The following is a 14171-nucleotide window of genomic DNA, read 5'->3' on the forward strand; positions in this document are numbered from 1 at the left end:
TTGTCAGGTTTCCTGCTGTGCCTCAGGCAGGCCTTCATAATGTTGAGTCCCTGCTCCTTCAGTGGCTGGGACATTATCACTTTGTAAAGTCCTACAAAAGGACCTGTAGTACAATGAACTTGTGTTTTGCAGATCTAAAACAATAGACTGGTCCATTCAGAACCCTATCTCATCGGAAGGGATTTTCATCAGTCCAGGCTGTAAATCTATCGGGCATTAAAACAGTATACACCTTTATATTTAGTCACACAACCTGCACATTTAACTACCACGCCTGAGCTTAACTTTGTTGAAAACCTAATTTTTACGGTTTTTTGTTCAAAGGAATATCCCAAAAATGTAATTTGTAGCTATTGTTTTGGGAATTTTCATTACTATGTTAGCTAATCACAAGTCGCACAAAGCTGATTTTTTTTTTCTTCTGTGGTCTTGGTTCTTGTAGGAGATCCAAACAGACCAATTTGTCTGTGTGGATGGATACTACAATATCACAGATTTGTAGGTATGAATTGTTTACGATAGTATCAGTATGCTGACTCATCCCAACGCCTTGTATATGTATTTACTAGTAGGTTTTCTGTACATTGTTTCTGGTTGTTTCAGTGTTTATCGTTGTGAACACAGTGGGGTAGTTTTACTGAAACTTCTAAAAAGAATGGTTGCTATTATTTTCTAGAATGTAGAAGATAAATAATGGCTAGAATCTGGTTGATTGGTTGCTATGGATTTCCACTTTTCATTTTAGAAGGTTTTGTAAATCTACCTCAATATGTTTATTATGGATTTTCTTTATAAAAGGATTATTTTTATTTTTTATTTGAAATGTTTTGCTTGCTAATACCTTTCAGGCATTTTTACCACTGAAACATTGTTACTCTATGTATAGGTGATATTTAATATTGCTGTAATAGGACAATACGCATAGAGAAAACCTATGCTATTATGAAAAGTAATACAAAACAAAACCCTACTATGGAGTATATTTTCCCTTTTTGATAAGCCTATCTTGTTACATATTGAGCCTACATACTTCCTTCACCACTATTGGATACATTCCAGGTGCCAGGAGATACATCACTGCAACCTTTATTTATACTTATTAATTGGGGCACTTTGGGAGGATTTCATTGGATACACCACTTATCACGTTTCTATAAATTTGGCTTGAGGGTTTTTCTGGCTGGTTCCTGACAGCTCTGCTTATGTTTACATGTGAAAAGACTTGGTAACCTTGTATTGACGTTTTGAAAATAAGATGAAGCGAATTAGAAGTGTAAAATCAAGTACTTGCTGATATTTCATAGACTGCTTTTCAGACAATGCTTTCATTCTGTTGCCTTACTTGTGCTATTTGTGTTGTTATATATTTATGTTATTATAGCAGGCCCCATGGTTGATAAGATTTTTTTGCAGTCTTTCTGTTTTTAAATGAAAGGTATTGGATTTTACTTTATAAACATTATAAACGTATTATATTGTCCTCTTAAAATATTCTCATTCTTGTTGTTGTTAATAATAAAATCATCGTTGTTGTTGTTGTTGTTTAACCATTCCAACAAATTCATTAAGAAGTGGAGCATTATAGTCTATATTCCTGCATTCAATAGGGTCAATTATGTCCAAAGCCAGTTAACTTACCATTATATTTTTGGATTGCGGGATGACACCAGAGCAACCAGATTGGAATAGAACCCATGGCCCAGCACTGTGACACAGCAATGCTAATCACTGTGCCTCCTTGATAAGCGTAAGACAGTGCTTACTGAAGACTACTGCTGTATTAAGCATTATAGAAAAAAAGCTGGCCACACATGGTGCAAGTTAGGGGCTCATCCTTGTTACGGAACAACCAGATCTGTGAAAAGTTTGTCCATACATGAAAGGCCAAAATGCACATATATGGTTAAGACATCAGGCTGAACAGCAGAATTACAAGGCAGGGGAGACCCTTATTATTTACATGCTGACCAGATTTCTCCATCTGATTGTATTGGCTGCCTATAACTTAGAATGATTTTTCACAGTATCCAGTAGTATGTCCATTTTATTGAACTTGTCAAGCGTTTGTTTTGTTTTCTGTTTTTTTTTTTTATATTTTCCAATGCTCTTACTCTCCCTCTGCCCCCACAACGTTCTCTCTCTTTTTGCTGTTCATAGTGCTTGGCCATTTTTTCAAGTTATACATGCTAAATATGCTATACATGCATATTTGGGTAACCAGTAAATATGTCTATTCCCACAAACATGGTGTAGTTATTTTCAGTCTGAGATCGAGTCCTGAGATTACTTTTTTAAGATAGTGGGACTTTAATTGGATTAATCACCCAAAAGAAAAAAAAAATACTTTGCAAGGACAATTTCTGCCCAGACTCCACTATGATCTCCATTAAACTGCTGAGACTCATTGCCTGAAATTCATGCACCGCGATTAAAGCTCGGTTCAAGCTACAGGTTTTTCAATCAATAATCGTACCAATCACACTATAAACGTCTGTTAGGTCCAGTATCGCATTAGTGTGTATGCCCCCACGATCCTGTTTCATCATACCAAAGCACATCGTATCGCTTGGTTTTAGAAATGGACTAAAATTCACAAATAACGATGGACGATCACCAAGCAGATCTCCATACAGTCACAATCTTTTCAGCAGATGGTTATGAGAGCTGAAGAGCACAGATCTGAAGATAAATCGTATAGGTGTATACACATTAATCTACATGCTTTATAGGGACGTTCATTCATCTGTTAAATTGTTATAGAAATCGCATCTGCAGTAATGTAGTGTGTACCCAGCTTGAGTTGCAGCATTGTCCAACTATAGGAGATCATTGCACTACAAAGCGATCGAAAAGTGCTTGTGTAGCAGAACACATAGGACACACTGAGTTACAAAGCGAGTGATGTCTCACCCTCTGCCTAAACCTAAAAAGCCAATGAAGCTGCAGAACACAACTTGGGTATATGGGAACACCCAATCAGTTTAACTTGTTTAAGGTTAATGGCCCTCTATCTCAGTTTATGGCAGTAAACATTTGTGACACAGAAAGGGTTAACGCAATTGAACATTTGAAGCAGGGGTATTTACCATTCTTTCTTATCATGTTAATGGTTAATTAAGGTTTCAGTTGGAATGTACCTCATTTAGCTGTCTGTTTATCTAAGTAAAGACAGGCCACTCAGTGGTGAGATCATAGGTTTCTATGTTCCATTAGTCCTTGCTGACTAACCTCTGCATATACACAACTCAGTGCAGCTTGCAGATGTTGGTTAAAATGTAATCCCCTCCCCCTTCTTCTTTTTCCCCCCAAAAGCTTGACAAGATCTCTCACAAATTAATAAATGTTTCCTTTTGGCAGGCACATATACAGTACAATAGTCATTTCAAATGCAAACATGTTTATTGTAATATTCTCTATGTTTATTGTAATGTAACTCTGTGTTTAGATTGACAAATATCTTGCAACTAAATAACTGTATGAAGCTAAACTTTATGCTTCTAACATGTCATCTTGCCTCCTTGTTGTGTATAATTGTAAATAAATTGTACTACTGTGTTGTGAGTTTCTGTTGTGGACAGCTGCAACAAAGGGTCTCCTATATCAATGGAAAATAATGAAGGGTCTGCATTTTCTCTCTGCTGGGCAGCTCTTCCCTCAGCTTTGAATCTTTCACAATAGTCTTAGCAGGGAGATTCCAGTCATACTCTTCAGCAATACAGCTGTTTCCATTCTACACTTTTTTTTGCAGTATGACTGGGGTGGAGTGCTTGTGGTGTGCAGATCTTTGCATGTTCTAGTTTGCCATGACGTGGTCATTGCTGTTTCCTTCCTGTAGTTTTCAAGCTTGTTCTTCTGATAAGAATAAGTTTACAGTGCAGACAAGAGCTGAAAAATGCTGGAAATCCAGAGTGTGCTTTTTTCATTTTATTTTAGTTGTTCACGTTATGTGTAACTTTCTGCATTTGACTTGTTTTTATTCTTTTGTCTACTTTTTGCTACCACTGCAACAAAACATTAATTAGTTTCAGAGGTATTCTGTATTTTCTGTAGTTGAAAACGAAACCTTTTCTAGTTCAAGAAATAAGACTGCCCGTCCTAGTCGTTGAAGGTTATAGTAATAATAATAGTAAAAAGACATAATAATTTATGGAACGGATGGAAGAGCTTTTTGTATTTAAGATTTCCTATGTTCATTGACCTAATTATTTTGTCATGATAAATATGGGTTCATTTCTGTTGTGGCAGAACTTTAATACTCCTTATTATATTACATGGTGAGGCTTGGTAACAGGTCTTGTGGTTTAAAGACAAATTTAGGTATAATTAAGTTTATTTTTTTCCAAATCTTGCAGCTCCTGACAATCAGATGAACACATCAACTTAAAAAACTCTTTGTTGACTAAAGGAAAAGAGACACCAAGACGTCCAATATTTATGCAAGCTGCAGTACCTGAAAGAAGCTCTGGTGTTTGTCTGCACCGCTGTTTACAAGAAGCCATTCTTCTCATGAGGAGTTGTAGGACGGGGATGCACTAGGATGGCTACCGCCGTGCAACCAAATGAACTGGTGTTCGAGTTTGCAAGTAATGTCATGGAGGACGATCATCAGGTAGGTGGCACCATTGTGGTGTTTCTGTCTTGTGAAATGTATGGGAGGCATTTATATGGTGCACTAGTAACCATGCTTTAATGGATGAATGCAGTAAAGTCTCATTTCAGATAAAGACGCTTATCAAATGTGACATATTAGATGTGTGGTAATACACTCCCTCACATAAATTGGGTATTAGAAGTCGTCAAGGAGTACTCTGTGACTTCTAATATCTATAACAACTTAAAATAGGGGGTAGAAGTGGTTGGTCTACCGGTATTATAGGATTACAGCTGTAATAAATGGTCTTTTCTTATTTTGTTGCTCTGTATCGCTAGTGTATGCTGCATCCCCCCTCCCCCCATGTATTTGTGTGTATCACATTCAATGATGTTGTGATGCTCATGATGCCGTTTTGAGGAAGAGTAGAAGTAAGCATGAACTGTAGGGGGAAGTGGCTGGAGTGCAAGAGAGAGGAGAAGCTGAAGGAGAGGGGGGGGGGGGACTTGGTCATATATTTTTATAATCTAAGATCTTTTGTCTTCCATGAAGATCACTCATTGGTTGAAACATTGGCACACACGGTTTATGGATAGTTATCATGATATTTGCTGTCATCACAGTTAATTTCTTAATACCATTATGATGGGGTTATATTTGTTATCTCCCAAGCCTAGTAGGGAAGTACATTATTGCTTATTTTACACAGGTTTTTTAATGAACAATAAGGTGATTAATTTATAACTCATTGTTATTATTTCTGGAATTTATTTTCACATACCTTGTTTATAATTCTGTATATATTTTGGTATAAGGTGGGCTGGATGAATAGTGTAAATACATGCTTATTGCATAAGACAATGTGCTATGATGGACATTATGCCACATTAAGTCACTTTTTCAGACCAGCAGTTTCACAGACCTGTTGTACTGCATTGCAACTTTTTGCATCAACTAATATAGTGCTGCAGGCCTGAGCTGTGCAGATTGCACTAGGATCAGGCCACCGTTTCTGGTGGAAAACGTTGATAACTTTTGCTGTTCAATGAACTTGAAATAGGCTGAATACATTCACCTTTCACGGTCTGGCAGGGCATTCTGTGGTCCACATATGTAGAGAGACATTTATTGCCATTTCTGGCTCACAGTCGGAGAGATATTTTATTTGAGTGGAAGCTGTCAAATTGTTTGCTCATTACTCTCATTAATGATACATAGACTTCAAGTCCTTAAACACACACTGTATTCCTATGTCATGGATCGTGTCTTAAGCTGAGTACACACTACAGAAATTTCGACCAACTTTTTATGCCGGGCGATTTTACATGCGATCGATGTTCCGATCGCTCAGTCCACAGACTGCATACACACTAGCCTTGTTTAGGGCGATAAAGGGAAGAGCGGACGTCCCTTTAGCGACTTTTTACAGCCATGTTGTCGTGAGCAATGACTGTAATTTCATACTCACTGTTGTGGATCGGTCATAAGTTTATACACATTACACAGCGGAAACGAGATTGAAACGAAAATATTAAACGGTACGACCAACCAAATGAGGCGATAATCGTCCATTTGGGCAGACTTTCGACCATCGTGTCACTGCACACACTGACCCGACTTTTGAACGAGCGGTCGTATTTCGGCTGTTTGAGCCGATTATTGGATGAAAACTGTGTAGTGTGTACCTAGCTTTAGTCTTACACCTGACAATTGTATGCATACGTTATGCCTTGTTTTTAGTGCGGTGTTATAATATAATATTAAATAGAAACAAAAATCACTTACATTGGCAATGTTAAGGTGATAAATGGGGTGTTGTACCATTAACACTAAACCACCCCAAATTGTAGGCCTGCATTTTTGCACTTTAAAAATATTATTAGTAACAAATTGTCAGTAGATAATTATATGTGGGCGAGTTCTTTATTGGCATGTCTGGATCCTGGTCTATAACTAGATCCATTATACCAGTTCTGGTTACTCTTTGTTGCGTGTTACCCCCTTTTCATGAGCAAAGCAGCATGAAGTTGAACATACCTCCCAATTGTCCATGTGGTTTAGGGGAGTCCACCAAAGTTGTAGCTATCCCATCAGAACTGGGGTACTTGTGAGACAGTGCTGCTTTCTCCTACATGTTTTTGCAGTTTTCACTATCTGCTGTTGATGGTGTCTTAAGCTCAGTTGCTTCTTGGCTGGGTCTGGGATTGTTGGTTAGAAAAGAGGTTTCTATTCACTCCCTTCATCATCATCATCATTTATTTATATAGCGCCACTAATTCCGCAGCGCTGTACAGAGAACTCATTCACATCAGTCCCTGCCCCCATTAGAGCTTACAGTCTAAATTCCCTAATGTAGACACACACTCACACACAGAGAGGGAGACAAACAGACAGAGAGGGAGACAAACAGACAGAGAGGGAGACAAACAGACAGAGAGGGAGACAAACAGACAGAGAGGGAGACACACAGACAGAGAGGGAGACACACAGACAGAGAGGGAGACACACAGACAGAGAGGGAGACACACAGGGAGAGACTAGGGTCAATTTTGATAGTAGCCAATTAACCTACCAGTATGTTTTTGGAGTGTGGGAGGAAACCGGAGCACCTGGAGGAAACCCACGCAAACACAGATAAGGCCATGGTCGGGAATCGAACTCATGACCCCAGTGCTGTGAGGCAGAAGTGCTAACCACTAGGCCACCGTACTCCCTGGAAAGTTTCCCACGTGGAGGAAAGGAGGAGACAGAAGAAACAGATCAGGGTGTCTGATCTTAGAGCAGGGGCCAGCCACTAAGAAGTGACCACTATGCCCACACTTTCCAGACAACTTAGTTTGCAGATGTCTTGCAAAGGCCAGCCCAAGTAGTTCACTATAGGACTAACCCAGAGAACACATTACCTTTTTTGGAGGCTATGGTTTGATTACAAGTCGGTTGGCCTTCTAGTTCTAAATATTGCAACATTTGTGGGCTGAAATAGTACTGATGCATGACAATCCTATTAAAATGTATTGAATTATTATTCAATGTTGTGTAAAATGTGATCAAAATGAAGCCGAAAAGAGCGCTGTTTGTGCTCAGCTTCTGAACACACTAATACCCCATTCATACTGCCTGAAAAACCCTGGTTTTTGCCGGGGCAAGCCCAGACGACCCGGGTTTAGGCGCAGTATGAATGGTTCTAATGAAAAATCCTGGGTCCGAAAACTCGGGATTTAGACCCGGGACTTTTGGTGGGGTAATTCCCGTGTCGGCCCTGGTTAGCCTGCAGTATGAATGGTGAGACCCGGGATTTTCAACCCGGGTCTCACATAATGCAACTGATTGGGTATCTGGGACGCTGGCCCTGAGAAAAACTCTGCTCCTGTGCATATACAGACGCCGAGTATTCTCTCTCTGTGCCAGAAATTGCTCCTTTCTCCTCCTGAAATGACAATGTGCAGCTGCATCTAGCTCATTTGTTGTATTCAACAGCAAATAAACACAATAAAATAGAAACTCTGGGCTTACCCACCAGTGACTCGTCGGCCATGATTAAAGCAGTGCTGTGAACAGTCACCACCCACTTTGACATCATCTTTGTGTGCAAAAAAACTATTCCCCTTTAAATGACTTCAGTATTTTTCAGCCAATGAAAGCTCCTCTTGTGATGACTCACACTTATTGCCAGGGCAGACTCGTGTTCAGTATGAATGGGGTCAACCCAGGAAATTTTGGGTCCATGGTGCAGTGTGAACGGGGTCTCTGAGCTGGGACGCTCAGAGACTCTGCATAAGCTTGGCTTGAAAAATCCGGGAAATTGCAGGGGCGGCGGTATGAAAGTGGTATAACAGTTTGCAAAGGAGTCAAAGGTGAGTCACTTGGCCCAAAGAGCCAGATCTCTTCGGATTTGCCTGTCCAAATAGAAAATCGACAATTTGTGAGATTGTACATGGCAAGTCATCTGGAGGTACCTGAAAAGTAAAATAAAGCCAGAGCCTGTGCAGAGCTAACAGTTAAAATGACACTTCACAATTTTCAATGATGTATTTGAAGCAGTTGAAAGTTATGCAGCTACAAGAAATTATTTTCAATTGTTGATGGCAATTATAGACTGTTCTTGTTATATTATCGGTGATATTGCCTATTCTGGCAATTCTAAAATATTTTTAAACTTTGCCAATGGGTCGTAGTATAGTTGTAGGAAAATTCAATATTTCAAACTGAAAACCTGTTATGGATGGAGGGAGAATTATTTCCTCAATTAGGGACCTTGAAGTTTCTGGAAATACTGGTTTTATTCAGAGGTTGATGGCTAGCTAGGGTTTGGCACATATCAGTGCTCACAGGCAGTGCACTCATTCTGGACTGTACATATGTTGTGGTGGGACTGTAGGTTTATGGCTGTGATGTGGTTGTTCATATGGTACGTGTGTTGGAATAAGTGGTTTTATGCAGATGTAATTGGGGTTTGTTGGTGTATATGGTGGGTACTTTGGAGACCATACCTGATTTGAAGGCCTGTAAAATGCTCAATGTAGCGTTAAAGGCTGAGAGCAAAACAGTTGTTTGACATAATTGCAGCATGTAGCAGATTCATTCTCCAAAATGGAGTTGGCAGGGGGATGGGGGGGGGGGGGGGAGTTATTGTTCTTTAGACAATTTTTAAGCTTTTTTTTTTTTATTTTTTATATAAAACTATTTATTACAGCCCTCCTGATTCGTAGAGCACTTTTCAGTAAAAATATATCTCTGTCTGAGAATGTGTTGTTCTATTCAAATGTTATTTGCTGCATAAAGCCTGGTATATATGTCACCAGTTGCATAGATAAAAATGGTATGTTACATCTGCATACTTGTCACAGTGGATTTTGAGAAAATAAACTCTTACAGAACAAATCCAATCTGTACTTGCTACGTTGTCCTCTAAAGCAGGGTACACACCTATGCAATCATAGGTGCAATTTCTCCCAACTATTTCACCAACCATTGAAAGTCCCGATGAGCATGTCTGTAAGTATAGAGCCATGTATGTTGTACTGGGAGCAAATTGCAATGTATGTGTCACAGTGAGTGAGGTGTATAAAGGTTAACAGGTGCTGGCTGGCAACGTTTAGCCCGGGTGGAAGAGACTCTACTCAGCAGCCTATTGGGGACATTTTAAAGAAAAATAAATGCAGGTAGTCCAGTGACCCAACCCAAGATTGTCCCCGGGGCAGATGCCCAGCCAGCCCCTGAAGGTTGGGGTCACACCAGCGGTTTAGAGACCACATATTTTTGCTGCTTAAGGGGAGTTTTCATGAGCTTTTCGTAGCCTTAATCTTCCAGGAAAAATGCTGTTTTGAAACGTCACTATCTTTTTACATCTTGTCTGTGACAGGCTAGGGAATTTTTAGATTCAATTCAGGCTCATCGTGGATTTTTCAGCATTTTTCTTTTATCTGATGGGTAAAAACATTTCATGTAACATTTTGTGAGCATTAGAAGCTTTGGAAAACGCTATGAGTCAGCAAAGAGCAGATTCCATAGACTTTAGTGATAAGAATTCAATGCAGTTATCTGCTGCTTTTTACTGACGCACAAAACGAAGGTGTGACAGGTGCTACATGCTGACCAGAGCCAGGTAATATAAACAAGAGTGAAATAAAGAGCACCGCTAGCTGCAACATATTTATAATAAAAAATACTGCTTTTTTTAACCTCATAAAGACCTTTGTGGAGCTTATGCTAGTGATGTTTTATGAGATAAGTATAAAACAGGCACAAATTACTGTGAGGACCCTGCATTAGGTAAAATATATTTTTTTTTTGTCAGATGTGTATGTGGCAATCTGGCAGATTTGTAGCAGCAGCGGGATATTACTGTAAATGGCACTTGGGATAACTGGTCATTTTCAAAACAATTTTGTCTGCACATGTCTTAAAGCAAACAAATGTTTTTCAGCAATGAAGCTCATTATTTGAGTATTTCTTTATTAAATTTGTAGCTGTTTCAGTCTGTCCATTCAGTGATCCGATCACACCAGGAGTCATGGTGTGTGTGTAGTTTGCAGGGATGATCTGGTCATGTAATCCATACAGATGTCTGCTCACGGAGCCACGGAGACACCTGCCAAATATGTATTTAGAGTAAACAGATAAAGCTGTGACTGTTCTGCCCGATGACCAGGGGCAATATGTAATCTGTATCTGTAGACACACCCAAGACCCTGGCCCATCCTTGTATTCGCGTTCAGGGCTGAGCCTTTGTTAGTCTACTGTACTCAGGTGATCGTTGCACGTCACTGATGAGTGGGCAGTACTTGACTTTTGTTTCTTTTGCAGTCCAATGATTAACTGGTCTTACTGGTCTGGGCAACGTTCTTTTCCCCCAGTATACTGATTAATTCACTTTACAGACTTATTGCTAGTACAATATAGAATATAAATGTAGTTTAGTTAGAGATCTTTTTGTAAATGTCTTCTAGATCTGGGCTTTAGCTGAGCCACTCCAAGTAATTAATTTTATTTCAGCTAATCAAATGTGGCCTTTGCTGTGTGCTTTGGGTCATTGTCCTGTTAGAACATAAGTCCTAGGTCTCTTGTACACTGCAGCACGTTTTCCTCCATGATTTGTTTTTATCTTGCGCCATCTATTTTGCCTGTTACTTTGACAAGTTATCAACTCCCTGAAGCATAGAACCATCTGCTCTCGCCAACATGATTTCACAGTAAGGATAGTGTTCTGGAACGGATGGGTCTGTTCCATTAGGGATGTAAATGCCGATACTTGCAGCATTCTGCGTTGTTTTTTCACTCTGCGCATGTGTGAAACTGAATAATTATGTTCGCACGTAAATGAAACTTCCGACAGTCTACGATTTCAAGGGCAGAACGGAGAGAAGGGGAATTTGCACAGTCAATGTACAGTGAGGGCGTGCCAAGATTGAGCGCATGCAATAGCGTCCGATTCAAGCTTTGGGCATCTCTAAGGTACGTGACTTTGAGTCGTATCACTTGCACCAGTTACAGGCCAGGTGTAAGTGGCGATTGATAGTGATGATGGTCGCATATGCATACCAGAACATGTGTGTGCAATCATGCGCAACTGTAAAAATGCATTCTATGTACAGCAGACATTCATAAAATCCGAACACATTAGGCTTTTTCCTTAATCACTGTATTATTAACAGGTGACGATAACTGAATATTTTCTTTTTCTCTGCTTTCTGTTGGGAGTTTATATTGAACATTGTATTGTTCGTATCCTGCATTACTGTATGTTGCGTCTGTCTTATGTACGGCATGTGCCGTATATGCAGAGTGTACCTGTATTCAACAAGAGACGTTTCTTCAGATCAGCTTGTAGTTGAATACAGATGTGCGTATGTCCGATTTATGCATTTTTCTTTTTTCTTGTTGCTTTTTTTTAAATGCACATTACGTTTGTTTTGCGTGCTTTAATGAACAAGGCCCGATGTGCCCAGTGTTGGTCTTGTCAGTCCATACAATATTACACCATTAGTATGCAAGTCCCCCTACATGCTTTTGGAAAATCTCTAGGAGAGGTTTCAAATGAATTTTCTTCAATAATGGTTTTCTTTTTCCCTCCTTCAAGTAAAGCTCATATTTGTGAGGTGACCAGACTCTTGTTTTTCCCATTTCTACCATGAATGTCAAGAGTGACCAGAGACGTTTTCTGGTGGTCTTCCAATCAAGTGTCCTTATCTACACAAAGTCACAGTTATGCAATATTTTCTCAATTTCCTTATAACGGCACCAGGGAACAATAAGTAATTGAAATTTTCTTGTATCTTTCCCCTGATTGCTGCCTTTTTAATAATCTCTCTTGGCTTTGCATTGAATGTTCTTTGATCTTGATAAAGCTCCTTTTTGAAAATGTTTTAATCAACTGTGGGGCCTCTCACAGGTACAGGGACTCAGGCTAGGTACACACTGAAGAATTTTTCGTCTGACGTGTTATCTACAACGACTTTCCCTGTGACCAAAGGTCCGATCGCTCGGACGTTTAATGCGTACACACTAGTCACGTTTTAGATGATTAACGAAAGACCGACCGTCCGAGAAGCGTCTTTTCACCGCCATATTGTTGTGAGGAAAGATTATAAATTTGTACACACTTAAACGACTATGTAACGATAACCCCAAGAATTTAATTAAATAAGGGGCAGAGCTTGTTCAATAGTAATCACCCAAAAACTCTCAAAAAAGCAAAGGCAACACGTTTTCTTCACACATTTGCTAGCACGTGTACATTGTACGTTCATTCTCAACCGCACTTCCAAAAATTATTTTTTACTAATATGGATATTTTTGAAGAACGACAAGCAACTGCTCTTTTTCTGCTCACTGTGACAAGAAGACTGCAAGTACAGACCCAAAGGGAAAGAAGGAGAAAGACTAGATCTTGCTGGATCAAAGAGTGGTTCAGAGTAGAGGCTCATTCTCTCATATGCCCCTGCTGCAGGAGATATGGGACAACAACCCCGATGATTTCAGGATTTTCCTGAGAATGAATGAACTCACATTTCAGGAACTGCTCCAACTAATCACCCCCATCATCCAGAAGGAGGACACCAGTTTAAGGAGACCCATATCTGCAGAGCAGAAACTGGTTGTTACCCTAAGATTGATCAGAAAATTATACACACTACATGATCGTTAGGTGGATTGGTCGGAAAATATTAAACAGTACTACCAACCAAATGAACTGACAATCGACACTTTGACACAACTTTCGACCATCGTGTCACTATACACACTAACCCGACTTCCAACCGAGCGGTCGTATGTCGGCTGATTTGCCCAATTATTGGACGAAAGCGCTTCAGTGTGTACCTAGCCTAATGCTTATGTATTGAATCACTGTCATTTTATTTGTACTTAAGAAAAAACTTTAGAGTTGTTTTAATTTGGCCTTGCAAAGTATTTTGGGCTGATCAGTGGCAACAATTCCAGAATAGATACATTTTCATTAAAATATAATGTGATATGTTGAAGGGGCTGACGTTTTTATAGCCACAATATTTATTAATATGGAGTAGTATGCTGCACTCCCAGGGCAGATGGAGAGGTCTCTCTTCAACTGTATGCGTGAAGACAAAGCATGCAAGACACAGAAAGAAGATACTCTGTCAGACACACTTATTTACACAAGATATATAAACTCTTAAGTATTCTCTCAATAACTGCTGTAGCATCATCATCATTTATTTATATAGCGCCACTAATTCTGCAGCGCTGTACAGAGAACTCATTCACATCAGTCCTTGCCCCATTGGAGCATAGAGTCTAAATTCCCTACTATAGAGACACACAACACACACACACACAGAGACAGGGAGAGACTAGGGTCAATTTTGATAGCAGCCAATTAACCTACCAGTATGTTTTTTGGAGTGGGAGGAAACCGGAGCACCCGGAGGAAACCCACGCAAACACAGGGAGAACATACAAACTCCACACAGATAAGGCCATGGTCGGGAATTGAACTCATAACCCCAGTGTTGTGAGGTAGAAGTACTAACCACTAGGCCACTGTGCTGGCCTCCTCACATTCATCTTTTTTTTCACGCAGAGTTGTGACCTGATTGGTTCT

At 39.7% G+C, this 14171-nt stretch overlaps 1 protein-coding gene across 6 annotated transcripts in view; it reads left to right on the forward strand.

Annotated features, from left to right (window-relative positions):
• Nucleotides 1-14171, forward strand: part of ELF1 (E74 like ETS transcription factor 1) — a 106082-nt gene that overhangs the window by 75319 nt on the left and 16592 nt on the right. For 5 of the 6 annotated variants that reach the window (XM_075199779.1, XM_075199782.1, XM_075199784.1 and 2 more), the window contains exon 2: nt 4353-4609. In XM_075199779.1, coding sequence (XP_075055880.1) covers nt 4538-4609 — 72 coding nt within the window. In that variant the 5' untranslated portion in view covers nt 4353-4537. Of the gene's footprint in view, nt 1-3934; nt 4031-4352; nt 4610-14171 lie in introns of those variants that run through there. The other variant, XM_075199781.1, reaches the window with a different exon arrangement.

This window comes from Mixophyes fleayi, chromosome 2 (genome assembly GCF_038048845.1).
Source record: "Mixophyes fleayi isolate aMixFle1 chromosome 2, aMixFle1.hap1, whole genome shotgun sequence".
Lineage (NCBI taxonomy): Eukaryota > Metazoa > Chordata > Amphibia > Anura > Limnodynastidae > Mixophyes > Mixophyes fleayi.